This window comes from Balaenoptera borealis (genome assembly GCF_965194805.1).
Source record: "Balaenoptera borealis genome assembly, chromosome: 7".
Classification (NCBI taxonomy): domain Eukaryota; kingdom Metazoa; phylum Chordata; class Mammalia; order Artiodactyla; family Balaenopteridae; genus Balaenoptera; species Balaenoptera borealis.
Window position 1 is genome coordinate 62,674,582 of NC_138864.1, and position 19,145 is coordinate 62,693,726.

At 39.6% G+C, this 19,145-nt stretch overlaps 1 protein-coding gene across 9 annotated transcripts in view; it reads left to right on the forward strand.

The window, feature by feature from the left end:
* The first annotated feature begins 17,141 nt into the window (after positions 1-17,141).
* Positions 17,142-19,145, forward strand: part of ETV1 (ETS variant transcription factor 1) — a 95,107-nt gene continuing 93,103 nt past the window's right edge. For 2 of the 9 annotated variants that reach the window (XM_082398466.1, XM_082398473.1), the window contains exons 1-2: positions 17,862-18,125; positions 18,924-19,011. In XM_082398466.1, coding sequence (XP_082254592.1) covers positions 18,081-18,125; positions 18,924-19,011 — 133 coding nt within the window. In that variant the 5' untranslated portion in view covers positions 17,862-18,080. The other 7 variants (XM_082398463.1, XM_082398471.1, XM_082398467.1 and 4 more) reach the window with 6 other exon arrangements.

Below are 19,145 nucleotides of genomic sequence, written 5' to 3' on the forward strand. Positions count from 1 at the left end.
GACATTTCTTGCTCATGTACTTAGAAACTGAAAATTATAATGGCTGCAAGTATTGAGCAATAAAAATTCCTTTGAAGATTAACTATAAACATAACTCTGAATAATTAAATTAGAATTATTTTCCTCTGCTACAAACATCAAAAGGCAAAGTTCAAACTATATATATCAAATAAACATATATGTTCCAATAGAATGAAAGTAGTGTTCTGTTTGTTAGAATGCATCCTCGTAGGTAAAAACTCTCTAGGACTCTTCAATGCACAGAAAAATTTAAAGCTCTCAAATTTGTTTTTACAAACTCAAGGGGTGAGACCTAACATAAAAAAAATACAGCATTCTTTAGCCCTTATCTGTGTACATCACTACACATTCAAGAGATTTGCCTCTACAAAGCTTTGTTATTTTGAGAGACAGCCCAGTGAACTTGTCACCATTCATTATGCAGTGGTGCGAAAAAAACTCTACTGTGTGTCAAGTATCCTAACTCTAGTCCCAGTTTCTGATTTTACATCTGTGGACTTGGTTAAATTGCTTAACTCTTCTGATTCTCAAAAGTATCCTCTGTAAGTGAAAAAGATTGTGATGAGAGGCTCCAAAGCTTCAGCCAACTCGAATTTTCTATTATAATGGTAATTTTTTCCAAATACTTTGTTTCCCTGGCCTTTAGCCAAATATCCTAAGAACTGCCATCTTAACTGCCATTCATGTATTAATGTTGAAAGTTAAAGCAGTCACTACAGTGATTCTCTCATCAGCTAACACTTTTGGAATTCCCTTTTCTTATTGTCTTCTGAGTCCATCTGAGTTACACAACAGAGTGAGTCTCAATACTAGTACGTTAAACTCACATCAGTGTTTGAACCAAAGCAACATTACCCACTTCGTTTTATTCACAAGATGCCCTCCAAAAGGTTTTAGTTGTTTCAAAGAAAATCCATACTCAAAGACTCCCTTATGTTAAAATTATTCAATAAGAATATGCTGCTAGCATTGATACCAGCAACAAAAAATGAAATCTGAAAGTGTTTTAGGTGATGGCGGTGTCTTTGAAATAAACATCATCCTTTAGTCTATATATTGTATTCAATTCACTAAATATAAGGAATGTATATTTGCCTTATTTACGATTTTCTTCAAGAAATGCCCTTTTCTAGAAGCATCTGTTAGGCATGTGCCCACTGCTAACCAAAGAGCCAAAATATCAAAGCGCCAGCATTCTTTTGAATTGAAAGGTCTAGAATGTTTGCTGGAAATCAGCTCAATAATGACACAATCACAATATGCATACATATTTTTTGTACATTAGCCTTTATCAATGGGAATTGTTTGCAATACTTTAACGAGACTAAAACAAGGGCATTCATTTGAACTCAATACTCAGAGGAGTCCACAGGATTTGAGGGCAGGAAAGAAAGCAGAGAAAGGTAGTAATTCCATTTTATAGTTGGGAAAACTGAAGCAGAGGCATAATTGAGTTCCAAAAGTTATGGAGGAGGTGATGTTAAATCTAGAACATAAAGAATTTTTTTTCAAGTCATAGGCAGTTTTATTGCAAAAGGACCCTGTACACATTTATCAGTTCTAGTACCTTAATAGCTACCCAGCGAGTCATTTTTTTGAAAAATATATAACTAATAAAGACATTTAAATTAACATAGCTCTGATATTGACTATGGCCTTTTTTTTCTTGTCTTTCTATCTGAGTAGAAGATCAGTGTCCCAAGACACCTTAAATAAAATCTATGTAAGAACAGTAAGCTTGTGAGGCAAATGCAGCTGCATGTTCCACTGCCCTTCCTCTCAGCCAGGAAAGATTATTGTCTGGTTGTTGTCTCAAATCCTCCCATTAAGACATTCTGGAGCCCCTTTCATGTATCAGGACCAAAATATAAGACTCCGAGAAATCAAGAGCAATCAATGTGGACTTCAGTTAGCATGTGACATCAACAGAACTGCTGAAATTTTCAATGGAAAATCCACAAAAATGTTGTACAGCAACAGTACTTCCATTAAAAAAAAAAAGAATCGTAAGCCATTTATCTTCCATTGGATGAAAAGAAATAAAGTTAGATTAAGTCTCGCAGTAAAACTTTCTGGCTATACTTTGTACTTACTGAAGTACAAGAATATTTAGCCAATAAGATGAGTTTTTGCCCATTCCCTAAAGGAAAATTATACGAATAACTAACACAAAATAGATAATACGGGGGTGGGGTGGGGGGAATGCAGTCTGTCTTGTGAAGTGTCTATAAAATTTTTACATCTAAACAGCAAAGAAATCATATCTTTGGTTTCTTTAACCCACAGAAAATAAGCAGTCAAATTGTAGAAACTTGTATGAATAGACAAATGTCACAAATATTTTTCTTTCTCCCCATATTTAAAAAATGTCTTTATATTTATATATTTATCTATGCACACATAGACTTACCCTAAAGTACCCATATTTTCAATCTCTGATTTAAAATTCTCACCTCATGGGGACTGCCCTGGCAGTCCAGTGGTTAAGACTTCGCCTTCCAATGCAGGGGTGAAGGTTCGATCCCTGGTTGGGGAGCTAAGATCCCACATGCCTTGGGGTCAAAAAAACAAAACATGAAACAGAAGCAATATTGTCACAAATTCAATAAGGACTTTAAAAATGGTCCACGTCAAAAAATTTTAAAAAAAATAAGTAAACTTCACAACTCTTTTTTTTAAAGACTTAAAAATTATGTCTGTATGTATGATATTATTTGGAAAACAAATCTTTTGTAATAGTGTATAACTACCTCCTGACAATATTAGCAGTCACTTCCTAAATTCTATATATTGCATTCACTTTACCAAACAGGAAATGCAAATTGCCCTTCTTTGTTATTCTTCCATTAAAGATATGCCATTTCATTGAATTAAAGACTTTTGTTGAACATAAGCCAACCATTAGAATGAGGTTATGAATACCAAATATCCATACGCGTCCTACGCCATTTCATTCTTAAAAGTGTGGGAGAATAGAAGGGAATAGAAGAGACTTATGAAGCATCCAAGTAGTTCTGTCCTTAGACAAGAGGGGACTCAAACTTGACAAGGGTCCCACACTTACATAGGCCATCACATGTATTTTTGTCCCCAAATATAATTTTGCCCTGAAAAGATTGATTAGCTTGCATTTAAACGTCATTTCAGCCATTCTTGGTAATGATCATATATCAGAGATTTTCTTTAGAACCAATGATGTATACAGCAAGTGTCATTGGAAGTTACACTTAATATTTCCCTCTTTTTTTTTTTTTTTTTTTTTTTTAATATTTCCCTCTTACATCCTCATTCCCCACACTCCATCACTTTTGTATTTTAGTAATGGCTAAATTGATAATACAAATCAAGAAACTATTTGTGCTTGTGGAGATTGGTGAGAAAATGGAGAGAAAGAATTTTTTAATGATAAAAAATATGTACTTATACTGTAGGATTTCCTTAGTTTCATAGTTCCTTACACACTTCGGATCAAGGAGGCTACTCTGGGCTCCCCAACTACAGCTACAGCTGTCACTCCATAGAGTTGAGGCCAACACTCTGGATTCCAAGGAAAGGTGGTAGTAATAAAGGAGAACTAAAGTGCAAAACAGCTGGTAGGAAGTTAAGAAATAAAAATAATTGTTGATAGTATGTAGCTGTTATTATAAGTGTATCATAAACTGGTCATTTCAATTAACAAAAACCTTATAAACTGGATGCTATCTTTATCCGCATTTCAAAAATGTAGAAACAGGGCTTAGAGAGATTAAGCAACCTGCCCAGGATCACACAGCTATTAAATGGTTGAAGCAAGTTTGGAATCAGGCAACGTAGCCCCAGGAATTCATCCTTCTCAGTGTCCACCTCCTCTCCCATCTTCTCTCAGCTGAATGCAACACATTTCTTTATTATTATTTGTCTTCCTGGGCAAGGAGAAGCCTGTTTCTATTCAGAAGAGCTTCAACTCCAATATCAGCTATTTTTAATTTGATAAAATAAATTGGTATAATCTACTAGAAAGTGAATGTGCCAAGCATTGATCTAAGCGCTTGACAAGAGATAATTCCTTTTATCGACTCTGTGATGGAGGTATTTAATTATCCCCATTTTGCAGAAGAACAAATAAAGGCACAGAAAAGTAAAATAACTTGCCCAAGGTCACACAGCTGCTAAGTAGAAAAGCTAGGATTTGCAACATGGCAGTCTGGCTTCAGAACCTACATTCTTAAGCAGGGCTGACTTCTCATTAGGCACATAGACATAGAGCCAAGGGCCTACCGTATTTTAGAGGACCATAAAAAATGTTTCAATTTAAGTTTCTTTTAAAATCAGAAGCAAAAAATGAATTTAATAATAACAAGTAGATAATAAGTATAATATCGAGTGTATAATGTAACTAATATCATAACACTGAATATATAATTTCAGATTTCTTATGCCAAGACAGTCTTAAAATATAACAATATAATTATATAGTTTTACTATTAATTTTTAATGGAGGAAGGAGCCCATGAAAGCAAAGATATTCAGGGTTCACAGAAGTCAAATCTAGCCATGTTCTTAACCATTGTGCTATGCTGCCTCTCATTAAAAAATAAAGTTCACAGTCAAACACTCTTAAGTTTTGTTGTAGAAATAACTTTCCCCAATAATTATCTGCCTATTATTTAGCATCCTTCATATTTCCCAGGCAATGGCATGCCATTATCTTTTCCCAGCCAAAACAAACTAAGAAATAAGAATCATCCTTTTCATGCAAATATCACTTATTACTTTTAAACCCATACTGACAATCACAAGGAAAAGTAGACACGATAAAAGGTAGCTGAGGTCAATTTCACAAAGCCTAGGACTCAAGTCAAACAAGTTCACTCTCTAAATGTGTGAGCCTGTTTCTCTTTCGTAAATAAGTTCATTTGTACCATTTTTTAAATTTTAGATTCTGCATGTAAGTGATATCAGTGATATTTGTCTTTGTCTGTCTGACTTACTTCACTTAGTATGATGACCTCCAGGTCCATCCATGTTGCTGCAAATGTCATTATTTCATTCTTTTTAGTGGCTGAGTAATATTCCCTTGTATATATGTACCACATCTTCTTTATCCATTCTTCTGTTGATGGACATTTAGGTTGCTTCCATGTCTTGGCGATTGTAAACAATGCAGTGAACATTGGGGTGCATGTATCCTTTTGAACCATGTTTTTCTCCGGATGTATGCCCAGGAGTGGGATTGCTGGCTCATATTGTTGCTCTATTTTTAGTTTTTTAAGGAACCTCCATACTGTTCTCCATAGTGGCTGTACCAATTTACATTCCCACCAACAGTGTAGGAGCATTCGAAAAGGGCATCTTTTGTGTTCACGTGGTAATATTGAATCAGTATAATTAGCAGCCCTCATTGTAAACTCCTTCAGAATTGATGCTTTTTTTTTGCTCTAATAATTTAAGCAAGTATTTTACAAACTGTAACCCATAGGGCTTTAGTCCTAAAAATGTTCTAAGAGGGAAAAATGTTAGATGATCAACTACTTCTGGAAATTTTATTGTACTGTCTCAATCCAGGTCCCCACCTTCCCCATCTCTAGGAGGCTCTAAACCACCACCATGGAGATTTAATTCACCCAGAGCATTAGTGCGTTGAAGGTTCTGATAAGAGCCAAAGGGTTATTTGCGTTCTTTTGTTTTGTCTTAAATTGATTTAATTGTGTTCCCCTCAGCATTTCTCAAACTTTCAAACCTACCCTGGCAACTTTTTCCTCTCCAGATATCTATTAGTATTTCAAGATCAAGTCCTTCCCTCAAGAAAAAACTTTGGGAAACTCTGTTCTGTTTATTGTGTAGTCACATTTGTCCCGACTACACATTAGAAAGTGCTTCAAACTAGACTTGAGCAATTATTCAGCAGCCAATTATTCATGGTCTTGAGGTGCCTGGGAGTCATATGAGCTGAAGTTTGCAGCTCTGTTCCTCCACTTGATGGCTCTGTGACTTCGGGTGATTCCTTGTACTTTTTTTTTTATCAGTTTCCTAGACTGTAAAATGGGACACCAGTACCACTGTTGCAGTATTGTTCTGAAGATCTAGTGAGAGAAATCATGCAGTATATAATATGCCCAGTGCATAGCTTAGCACAGAGCAGAACTCAATGTTTTTTTTCACAAATAAACAGTTAAATATTAACCAAAAAAAATTCTGATTAAAAAAAATCCTTTCCCATCCCAGTTTTATAAGTTCCTAGGTAATGGTAAATTTACTCATCTTGCGTTAGTGGGCTACCTGGCAATTTCCATGACTACTGAAAAATAATTTTACATGAGACTAATTATAAAGCAGATCAATTTTTAGAACAAATGCCCTTGAAAACATCTCTTTAATTTCCATTTAATTTGAACAGATTCATCTTCAGCCCTTATTCATGCAAAACTCCCATTGATGTCACTTCATTCCAAACTAAATTAGGTGATCCAAAGGTGAAGTAGAATCACTGAACAGACACAAGAATATTGTGCTTGTACTGTGGCTCCACAGCTTAAAAAGCCGGAAGAAGAGGACGCAGTGGAGGGAAAAAACAATGATCAAAATATTGAAAGGTGGGCTTCCCTGGTGGCGCAGTGGTTGAGAGTCTGCCTGCCAATGCAGGGACCACGGGTTCGAGCCCTGGTCTGGGAAGATCCCACATGCCGCGGAGCAACTGGGCCCGTGAGCCACAATTACTGAGCCTGCGCATCTGGAGCCTGTGCTCCGCAACAAGAGAGGCCGCGATAGTGAGAGGCCCGCGCACCGCGATGAAGAGTGGCCCCCGCTTGCCGCAACTAGAGAAATTCCTCGCACAGAAACGAAGACCCAACACAGCCAAAAATAAATAAATAAAATAAAATTATTTAAAAAAAAAAAAAAATTGAAAGGCCGGAACTTAGGTGAAAGCGTAAACGAACAAAGTAGAATTTTAGGCCTTGTCATGGACAGTTGAGACAGGATTTATAGAAAAGCGTAATAGATTCCATCTTGCCTTGAATGTACCTCTAGTTAACTGTATTCATTCAGTGTGTATTTGGTGAATGCTTCGTTTGAGCTAAGTCCAATTCCAGGCAGGCTTGTAAATAAAATAATCAACAAGACCACCAGGATCCACCCAACTTTCCTGGAGCTTACATCTTGTAGTGGGGAAGAAAGAGTCACGGAACAAAAACCAGGGCATATATGTAAACAAGCGGGAATATTTTAAACAAGCTAAATCCTATGATGAATAAAGCAGATTAATATGCCGGAGAAACAGTGAGTTACGGGGAAACACGGGGTGAGTCACGGAGGGCCCCTCTAAAAGGCTGCTTGGCTGGGATATCTCTCCTTCTAGCTTATGCTTTTCATCTATTGGGGGTGCCATGTTGTTTGTGTCTTCCTCATATAACACAGTGCCTGCTATGCTGTGATGATGAGTGCTGAGACCTGCCCGTAGCAGCTGCACTTCTCCATTTGCTGAACAGAGAATTTAATAAGAGGAAATAAGTTTCCACTTCAGCATAAGGGATTTAGTTTAGCTATTACTAAGCATATCCCAATCCTGAAGCGTTAAATCCCTAAATGGTGTTGTAATTTCAAGTTCTTGATTTCCTTTGGCTCTTGGTTTTCTCGGGCTGCCACAACAAAATACCACAGACTGGCTTAACAATGGAAATTTATTTTCTCACAGTTGTGAAGATTGGAAATCCAGGATCTGGGTGCCAGCGTGGTCATGTTCTGGTGAGAGCTCTCTTCTGGCTTGGCTTTTCACTATGTGCTCAAGAAGCTGTGAGTGGAGAGGGAGGGAGGGAGGGAGGGGGAGAGAAGGAGGGTAGGAGGAAGGGGGAGGGAGGGAAGGGATTTGAGAGAGAGAGAGAGAGAATGAGAGTTCCTCTTTTCCTTCTTCTTCTTCTTATGAGGCCACTAAACCCATCGTGAGGGCCCTACCCTCATGAACTAATCTAACCCTAATTACCTCCCAATACCATCAGATTGGGGGTTAGAGCTTCAACATAAGAATTTGGGGAGGGGGGACGGAAACATTCAGTCCATACACGCATCTTTAACAAGAGGATGTGTTTAATAAGTGTTTTAACAGTCATCCCTCAGAGATGACTGAGGTGATAGGAATACAGCCATGAGTAAGACGAAGTCCCTGTTCTCTTGGAGTCTTGGGTCTAATTGTGGAAGGCATTTTGCATAAATTAGAATGGCAAGTAAATCTGTGTTCGATCTGTGATAGATTGGACATTTGAAAAGAAAAGAGTTCTTATAGTCAGCCTCTAAGATTGTCACCAGTGATCCCAGCTTCCTAGTAGTCACACCTTTGTGCCGTCTCCCTCTCACGTTGTATTAGTCTGTATGACCAATAGTCTATGGCAGAACTGATGGTTTGTCACTTCCGAGATTAGGTGGTAAAAGACTGATTTCCATCTTGAGCTGTCTCTCGTGGATTATTGGTACTTGAAAGCCTTGTCATCTGCAGCCCTATGGAGAAACACACATGGTGAAAAACTGAGCTATGTGGCCAATAGTCCCAAGGAACTGAGACCACCAGCCACCACATAAGTGAGCTTGGCAGCAGAATTCCTAGCTCCAAATCGCAGCTTGACTACAGCCCCGGGAGACACCCTGAGCCAGAAACACCCAGCTAGGTTTCTCTTAGATTCGTGATTCACAGAAATAGTGAGATAATAAATGTGGATTAACTTAAGCCGTTAAATTTGGAGATAGTTTGTAACTCAGTGATGGATCACTAATGCTGGTCTTTCACTGCAGATAATTTGAGAGACAGTGATCTAGAGTGTTCTTGATCAGTGATCAGATATGGAAGGCTTAAGTAAGAATCAATAAGCTCTATATAAGTATGGCTCTATGTGTTGGAAAATAAGAAGAGTAGTGATGGCATTGATGACAAACTTGATGAGCTACTGATGCCCCTTTGAGCTCTAAGACTGAATTATCTAGAAACCAAGAACGGATATCTCGCATTACGTCACGAATGAGTCAAATAGCAAGAGCTATTGATAATGAATGTCATGGCCTTTTCCTCTGTTTTAACTGATAACACTTATTATTTTAAGAATTCTGATATTTCAGTAGGAGTGGGTGTGAGAATATGTATATGTATAGGAAAGAATATCTTTGTTTTAACTCTGAATGCAAAATTATTTTTAGGTCTCATCCATATACATACCTGCTTCCTGAATGCCTTTCTGATAATGCCTTCCTTTATGGACTCAAATGATGTCAAGAGTGTCAGATACAAATCTTTCCTAACAAAGGTAAGACTCTCATCATAAATAACTTATTTTTCTGGATGGACCATGTTGCTCCAAGATATATTTGATAAACTTATGAGCATTGATATTATTTGACACAAGAGAAACAGGGAGTAATTTCAATTTAGAATATAAAAGTGAACCAAGAATAAAAACCTGAGTTGTATTTAGAGTGTGTCATACAGATCCAAAGAAGATTTGTAGCTTTCTTTGATGTGCTCACATGAAATGCCTGTAGTCAAAGGGCTATTTTTAAACTTGAGAAGAAATTCAGGACAAAAGGAACATTTTAAATATAAAAGAGAATTCAGGAAGATCACAAAGAAGTGAAATCACTATTACAAAGTTCAAAGACACATTGTTCTTCAAATACCAAGAAACTGACTTAAGGATCATTGGTGACCCTCATTCAGGGAAGACTTTCTAGGTATTAAGGAAGTGATGGATACGAGGCTGTTCTTTTGCCCCCTTTGCAGAAACTGCTCTGTTTGGACAACTTTTCTGTTTTACTTTCTTGAGACTAATTCCTCTGCTGTGCACTGCCGTCAAGCAACATTTTCTCTCTCCTTCAACTACTATGCTAGAGTTTTTGAACTCAGCAAGGAGACCTTAACTGCAAGATAATTGGCATGTGGTGTCAGGCGTCACGTTGGCTGATCACTAGAGACCAGGGAGAGGAATCTGATGTGTCAGTCCCCTGCCTGAGCAGGATAAGTATTGGAGACCAGGAATTGACCTCCACATTGATGGGAAGCTAGAAAATTATTTTAAACATGGGCAGGAAGTCAGGCTGACGGTTCTTAGGTATTAAGGACAGTTCTAAAAGTCATCTGGAAGGTCACAGGGATATATCTGTGACATCAGGCCAAGGAGGACTGACCCAGAGAGGAGAAATCTTTTGTCTTATGTCAGAGAAAAGCTCTAACACACAGGACAAGAAAGGCAACTTCTATGAGTACCAACTCTGCGAGGCAATTTACATACTTTAGCTCATTTCTTCCTCACAGCAATTTTGGAAAAGAGGTTTTATATCCATTATATAGATGTGGAAACTGAGACTCAGAGACATGACACAATTTAGCCTGTGTTGGACCGGCATTCAAATCCATGACCGTCTGATACCAAATCCTCTTTCCACTACACCACTGTTTTTTTTCTTCTGAGTGACTTTAACACAGCCATTGACTAAAAATAAGATCAGGGGACTTCTTTCATAAGGGATCTCAAGGGCATCTATTACAAACCCTTCATGTAATACATTTAAAAAAGAAAGAAAGGTTACATTGGTACAAGTTATGATTCTGAATTATATACTTCAGATACTTTGCTGTCGGTCACAAATATCAGATCCTTAGAAATCACAAAGAATGTTTTTCTGTGTCAAAAAAAATGAAAGAAACCTATACATAGGAGAAATATATTTAGCTCAATGCGGCTTTTAATTTTCTTTCGATAATAATTTAAGAGCAAACTTTTATCAAAAAGCCATTTGTACTCAGGTAAATCGGCCCTTTTCAGTTGTCCAGCAAATTTTTATTTGTTTTCAGAACAGTCATTGCCTACAACATTGCTTAGTTAATATTTGAAATGTGTTTATATTTGTAGAGTGAGGCAGTTCAGTAGTAGGCTATCCATTCACTGATTCATTCATCCTACAACAAGCATTAAACACCTTCTATATGCCAGTGGCTAAGATACTTGTAATCAGGTCCTAAGTATTGAATGAAGGACAGTTATTAACATTTACACAGAATTTAGAGCTATGAAAAAATGCCAGCTCTGAGAAGCCACAAGAAGAAATTCTTCTAAAGCTACCTTGGGATTCAGAACTGAGGAAAACAAACTATTTCCAGGAGGACCACCCAGAGGAGGTACTTTGGGAAGCCAGCCTGGAAATAGTCCTCGCAATGTGTAATACACATAAAAGATTAACTTTATTGTTAGTGATTTAGATTGTTCTAAATCAAGTTGTGTTCCAGGAGAATAAAATTCCATTTCTAAAGTGGACTTTTAGAATCATTTTTTCCCTTTGTTACTAACCTGTCTTTTACATGAGGAAAGCACCTCCACCAAACCTGCATCTCTCACAGTGGTCCAGAAAACAACTACAAGGGTAGAGATTGGTGAACTCCACTGATGTCTTACTGTTTAATGTTACCAATGCCATGCCTTCAAATGCAAGTAGTCCTCTTTCCAAAGAAAGGTAAAAGATTTGTTTTGTTCCTTGTTCATTATTTATTCTAAAATTTACAAATCACTCAAAGTTAAGATCCATGACTATCTAGATATATTGTTATTCTATAAATGAAAATTTCTATGGTTCTTACAAAATTAACTCTAAACTGTGTTAGAGTTAACACATGTGTTCACCCCTTAAATGGATTAAAAGAGTTAACACATGTGTTCACCCCTTAAATGGATTAAAAAATGACTATGATACATGCATGTTGCAACAAATCATTCCACGTGCTAAAAAAATATGATTATCTTTTTTTATAAATTTCTTTATTTGGTTTTTTTTTTTTTTTTTTTTGGCTCCGTTGGGTCTTCGTTGCTGCGCGTGGGCTTTTGTCTAGTTGCGGTGAGCAGCGGCTACTCTTCATTGCAGTGGCTTCTCTTGTTGTGGAGCACGGGCTGTAGGCACGCAGGCTTCAGTAGTTGTGGCACGTGGGCTCAGTAGTTGTGGCTTGCGGGCTCTAGAGCACAGGCTCAGTAGTTGTGGCACACGGGCTTAGTTGCTCCGTGGCATGTGGGATCTTCCCGGGCCAGGGCTCGAACCCATGTCCCTTGCATTGGCAGGCAGATTCTTAACCACTGCGCCACCAGGGAAGCCCCCTATGATTATCTTTTACCTCATACCTCCAATCAGACCTACTAGAGGTACCTGTAACTAATAATAAGAGATGGATGTGTATTCTTTTGGAATGATAAAAATCAATATTTTTAGCTAAATACACTACCTATAGAAAGAGAAAAATAAAGGTATATATTATACATTCTCAGTGGGGGTGATATTGCCCCCAAGTGTTGAAAATTGGTTCTTGGAGGGATAGATGTTAGATATTACACTAATTTGTGACCTTCCAAAGGATTACAGGATATAAACAGGTATACAGTATATCTGTAGTATTAAAATTTAATGGGAGGGGGACAATCAGAAATAAAAAATGTCCACAAAGGCTCTTTGGGGGGCAGTAATGAAAAAATGTTGAGAAACACTGGTGTATAGGTATATATACACATATGTCTCCTATATGTGTATACAGGCACCTTTATGCACACTATTTTTTCTTTTGAACAAAAACAGAATATATGATACTCTGTATTCTTTCCCTTGCTTTTATTAACATGCTATGTCACATGTAATTCGGGATTGACACATGCAAATGCTTACAGGGGTCAGGTGGGTAACATAAATAACATAACATAAATAAGAAAAACAGGGATTAGGGAAGAGTGTGGACCATGGCAAAACTGAAACCCATGCTCCTTCACAAGAGCTTCACAAGCTCCAGCTGATGGTTGCTATTTGGGAATTTGGTCTCAGTGTTATCATATTCTCTGATTTGTCAAGCAGTAGTGGAAATCGAAATTTTACGTGTTGATGATGAAATGTCCAAGCATGTCAGCATTATGTGGGTCAAGCAAAACATGTCCAAACTAGTAAACATTGCAGGTCTCCCTTTGGATTTCTGGTAGAGGTCCAACCCAGGGTTTCCCCAGAAAGATTCAGAGGCCAACTACAACAAAATCCTCTGCAACAGAATTTTCATGTGATGTGCTTGCTGGGCCCAAGTTCAGGTCTACTGAATCAGAAACTCTATGGGTCCACCCAGGAATCTGAGTTTTTAACAAGGAGTTTCTTAAGTAATCTCAAGTTTGAGAACCAAGAACACAGCATACTTTTTAACAGCTATATAAGCACCATAATTGAATTCCAAAGTATGAAATGATCATACTATGTTAAAAACCATGTCCTTATTGGTGGGTATTGAAGTTGCTTCTAAATTTCCCCCTCTATACATAATACTTCAGTAAATGTCCTTATGCACATTGCTTTTATTTTTATAGAATAGATTTCCCAAATCAGGATTATTGGGTCTAATTAAGGTCTAATAGATACTGTACATTTTAGGGTCTAGTAGATACTGACTTCATACTTACTTTAGACATTTTAGGGTCTAGTAGATACTTACTTTATAAAGGTTGCAGAAAGTCACATTCCAACCAGCAATACATGTGAGTGCCCTTATCCCAACGCTAACATCCCTGGACATTAGAATTTTTTTCCAACTTGATGGGATAAAGATGTTTTTAATTTTTTTTAATGAATAATGTCTTGACTTCCAATGCAGTTAACAATTTTTTAAATCACATTTCCTCTACAAGGGAATATTGGAGGTATTCTCCTGCTGAGAATGGCAGGGTTAGAGTGGGAGCTAACACCTTGTACACAGTGTCAATTTTCTTGATACCCTTACCTTCTTCCTAGGGTCTACCCTCCTCTCAAATCCCTGCTTCTCTTCCCACAGGGAGCCCACTATAGCCACTCATTATCTTTCACTATTCTGGCAGGTTTCTAAGTTTTCCTGTAAAATTATATTCACCTGTTCATTCCTATGCCCACTTGTCTATTTAATGGTCTATCTTTTCCTTATCTATTTGATGTAGCTCTGTGCAAACTAGGCCATTAACAGTTTGCTTATAAAGAATTAAAAAAATTATACAGGTTACTATTTTACTTAATAATCAACCCAATTTGAACAAATTTCATTTAATTTTAATCATATTAACCATTTCAAACTATCAGTACCATTTTAGTTTCTTTCTGCTGCTTTTAGAAATGTGCTTTAACATCAGGCATTTTCAGTATAATGCTATAATAAGTTAACTGCAGAAAAGCCACTAATGAATTTTATTTTATTAAATAACAGCAAAGGAACTGTAAAGATTTAAATAGCTTTTTATGCAATCTAAAAACTTTCCAAACTCAGAAATGGATTTTTATGGGGGGCGGAGGGGGGAAGGTGGGCTTTCTCTCAAGAGCTCTAATTTCAAAACCCAAATGGAATTTCAAAATACAAGTAAATAAATGTCAAAGCCTCTTGGCCTCTGCTCTGCCATTCTATGCCTGAAATCCTGCCAAAATGAAATTTTCCATTCAAGAAGGACTAGCGTTTACTAAGCTGATTTTTAAAGACTCACTTTCAAAAGTAGTGGAAACTCTGTGCAACTTTTGATGTTCCTCTCTGCGGATAGAACAGCTGCCTCTGTAGACATTTTCCACAATGGTAACAATTTCTGAAAAACGAATTTTTAGCCCTTCCAATGCTTTCAGCCACTAGGTCTACTGGTTTTTCCCGGCGCCAAGCAGAGAAGATAAACAGCAGCCAAACTAAAAGCTAGTGTCTCACTAAGTATCACGGCACAAAAAGGACAGAAAGAGAAAGGGCAGAAGAGAAAGTGGGAGGGAGGAGGGAGCATGGTCCCACAGTCCACTTGCTAGAGGGAAACATTAATCTCAAAACTGTGTGCTGTTTCAACAAAACTGAGCTGTAGCGAGACTGGCTTGTCTGCTTAGTCACATATCATCATATTCAATTACTGTTAAGATCAAATAGTTAGTAAAGCTGAGTTCGTTTAAAGAATCCAAAGGGAAAATATGGAGCCCCTGCAATACGTAGTCAAATCCGAGGATTAAGGCTCAGCTTCTGTTGGTCAGTCCAGCGTAGGTGGGAAGTAGGGGTAGTGCTTTTGGGGGCCTGTGCAAGAGTGAAGTCTTGGCAAATGGCAACTAAAACTGTCAGCCAGTGAAACCTGCAGCGTGCCTGAAAGAAGCTTTAAAAAGTTAACAAACTATGGGATAAATCTAAGGTAGGAATGAAAATTAGAGTTGTGAGAAAACTGAAATCCATTTACTCTTTGACAGTCTAAAAGCAATGACTTGAAGCAGCAAGCCTAAGTTCCTAGCTTGTCCTTAAGGCTTTCTCCCCACTCCTTTATTCTCTTCCTTTCCTCTTTCGCAGCTTTTCTCATATGCAGTGTATGTACCCCGTAATTATCTCCCTGTGAGTCTTCCTTTAATTTCGGACTTATTTTTTTCCCCCCCTCTTTGTTGCTCCCAGACCTAAGCCTCCTTTTCCTCATCTTCTAGTATTTGTTCGTTGACGGAACAGAGAGGAGGTAGCGAGGCAGAAAAAGTTTTGTGGTTTGGAAAAGTTGGGCCTTTATTGTGTCATTTCCCTTGCCCCGCCACGCCCCCAACCACGTGACCAAGAAAGGCCGGAATTTTGTGAATGGAGCCGAAAGGTGGCTGCAGGGGCGGGAGAGGCTCCGCCTCTTTTCCTAAAGCGGCCAATCCCCTAGCGGAGCGCTGCGGGGTCAGCAATAAACAACAGTGGGCTGGGAACAGACGGTAAATTATTGGCTGCCGAGAGAACCTCGCGGGGGCTGAGTCTGAAGCTCCGCCCCCTCCCGGTTACCATCGTTACCCGTCAGGCTCCGGCAGCAGAGAAGGTCTTTGGAAACTGTTGCTCAGGTTACGGGGGCTGGGTTATCCCGGGAGTGCTAGGTGGCGGGACACCCTTGCCGCCTGACTGCACCCTCAGAAAGTACCCTAGAGCCTCACGATGCGAGCCTCGAGGCCAGGCTGCGCCCGAACCCCTCCCCGGCTCGTGTAAATGTGCAGTTCCCGCTCAGAATGCTTGTAGGTGCGCGCCTTAGGACAGGCTGACTCTGATTTATTACTTTCAGGGAACGCACGGTGTGTGTCCTTGCTGTCCACAGTTATTGGGTGTTTCCCCAGTAATAAGTTTTTTTTTTTAATATTAAAAATTGTTTTGACCCATGACCTCCATGGGTCCGGAATTGAGCCTTGTGCGCTCACACTCCGGTTTAACACGGCTCCATAACGTTCCATTTAAGGAAGGAAACTTTCAATTAGAAATTAAGAACTGCAGCACGTTTCCCAAAGGGCTGAACAGCTGCCGGAAACATCGTTTGGTCTCTAGCTCTGGTCGCCACCAGGATCACAAATGAATTTCAACACCACTGAGTCCCTGGTCCCATCCCCGAGGCCTCTCATCCCCGGTTGGGCCGAGGCTTCTTAAGTGACTCTTTTCATCTCTAAGCCCCGTAGGAGGGTCAGGGCAAGTGGTTTCAGAATTGCAGCCCTCACTTTTTAACGTCCTAGTCATTGTCCTTGAAACCCGACGCCCCTCGCCTCTCTCCCCCAACTCCCGGCTCTGGCTGTTTAAAAGCTGGAGAGGAAGTGAAAGCGTCAAGTACAGTAAGTGACACCCTCCGCCTCCGTGTATACATAACAAAAGCTCAGGAAACGTGCGGGTCGCTAGGATATCCGAGCCACCCCAACCTATCCCTGCTCCTCCCCACCTCCACCAGGGACTGGAAACACCTTGTCCCAGTGCACACGTGAGACAAATTTTATTTAAATACTTTCCCTCACCTAGATCGTTCTGTAGTTCTCCCTTCCAACGCAACCACTCCTGAAGCAATTCCTCTGCTTCTCCCAGGTGCTTTCCCCATAGATTTTACTGTCCCATGAAAGATTTACTTGAGGGTGACGTTAAAAAAAATAATGTTTTTGATGCGCCATAATGGTTATGGTGGGTGTTGAAAAATGGGAAGAGAACCTGGGCCAAAAACTTAGTGGGAACGAGGCTATAGTGTGAGGTGGGCTCCTTATCAGGTTCAAAGTAGAGGGACTGGAGATCTTGAGGGAGGGGTGGTGGGAGACTAAGGAGGCACGGTCTTGGTGGATCGCGCTTCGGAGTATATATCTGACCCGAACGAATGTGCTTTAGGAAATCAGCCCAATTAGTGGACCAAACACACCAGTAAGGAGAACTGGCGACTCGAAACACATGGCTTCGGTGTCCCCGAGCGCCTTAACAATAAGCAGCTGGTTAGGACGGCAGTCGATTTGCTCTGTGGCGTTTCCAGGCAGTGGTCACCGCGCCAGCCGGCGGAGCACGGGTACGGGCAGAGGGGCGCGGGAGATTCACGAGCAGGGGCAGCAAGCCTCCTGATTGACAGCCCGAAATCCGATCTTGTGAAAGAGACGCGGAGCCAATGGGAGGCAGCGATCCATCAGTTTGGATTGGAGGCCCCTGGAGGAGAAGTAGAGGAAAAACCACCGAATTGAGCTCTGTCAGAGGCGCTTTCGGCTTCCAAGGGGGAAGTGCTGGGCAATAATTAATGTTTTTATTAAAATTGGAGGGAATTTTTTGCAGCCGTTCGCCTAGCGTGGCCTTCAGGTGGGTCTATCCAACAACTTTTTATGTCTCTCCAGATAATTGCATGGTTGTGGGTTGCAAAAACTATCCTTATGAAAGAGGTGTCTCCGTCTCTTTAGTCCCGTTAGGTGCAAAGCAAGTCTCGTTGATCGCCATTGCTAGTTTTGCACACGTTTGCGAATCAGAGCTGCCCGGGGTACACCGACCGCGCAGGGAAACATCGAGAGTGTAAATAAATACATCGCCTCTGGTTCGGATTTTTGCTACTGCCGAAAATATGTAAATTGTGAACTCTCTTGGCTCTCTTTGGATCCAGGTGAAGGAGGCGGTGTAGGGAGGGTTATTTTTGTGAATGGGACTGTCGGAGGGTAATTAGCTATGCAAATTCAAGAGCTTCATTCATGATTTTTTTTTTTTTTTTTTAAAGCCTAAAAGCCATCTTGTTCCCCTCTAGGTTGATAGAAGTCCAGATCCCGAGGAAATCTCCAGCTAAATGCTCAAAATATAAAACACTGAGCCGAGATTTGCGAAGAGCAGCAGAATGGATGGATTTTATGACCAGCAAGTGCCTTACATGGTCACCAATGTGAGTGATCAGTTCGAAAGTTGCTGTTTATAAACTTGACTCCGACGGAGGGGGTGGGGTGGGGAGGAGGGAGAGAATGAGAAGGGAGGGGGCAAGGGGGCTGGGATTGCAGATACTTTATCTGCTTTGTTGCCACTGTAGGGCGACTCTGCTTCTAGAAGCCCAATCTTCAAAATGAGCTTACCTTTCAGTGATTTGGATAAGGCATAGTTTTGTTTTTAAGACTCCTTTTTCTGATTAAAGTGCTCAAGATGAGTGGAAGAGGAGATGGAGGGCAGCAGCAGCTGCTGCTCTCAAAGTTTTTGGCTGGGTTTGTCTGCCACATTGAAAAGAATGAAGTTGAGACAAATGCTGACACTTTTTGTTTATATGGGGTTTTTTTTTTTCATTGTCTCTTTTATATTTTTCATTTCACCACTCTGTTTTTGTTCTTTTTTTAGGGGGGTATCAGAGAGAATAAAATTCACTGTGTTTTAATCTAGCTTTGATCCAGCCTAAAACGACTTTAAGTGTAATTGCTTAATGTTGTTTTGATGTTGAGATACCATGAATATATGACTGATAAATAGTGTATTACCATCGGCACAGGGAAGCAACTCTCCCTGGCTGTTGAGTTCTCAGCATAAGCTTTCACTGTCAAATGAACACAGAAAATGATTATTGGAATTGATACGATGGACTTTTATTTTGCTATTTAGGGAGAAGATCCAGTAGACTTTTGTATGCATGTGTATTTCTATGTGTGTGTGACATGTGAGGTTTACATTCTTTTAAAGGATTTTATCTTTCCCTTTGTAGAATCAGCGTGGGAGAAATTGTAACGAGAAACCAACAAATGTCAGGAAAAGAAAATTCATTAACAGAGATCTGGCTCATGATTCAGAAGGTGAGGTTTGATTTTGGGCTGAATCCCCCCTCTTAACCTATACTTCCCACCCTCATAAAGAAGAGAAGCACTTCAGTCTTACCTTAAGAATAATACACTTTCAAATTACTGCGTTTAACCAAGACTTTTATTTG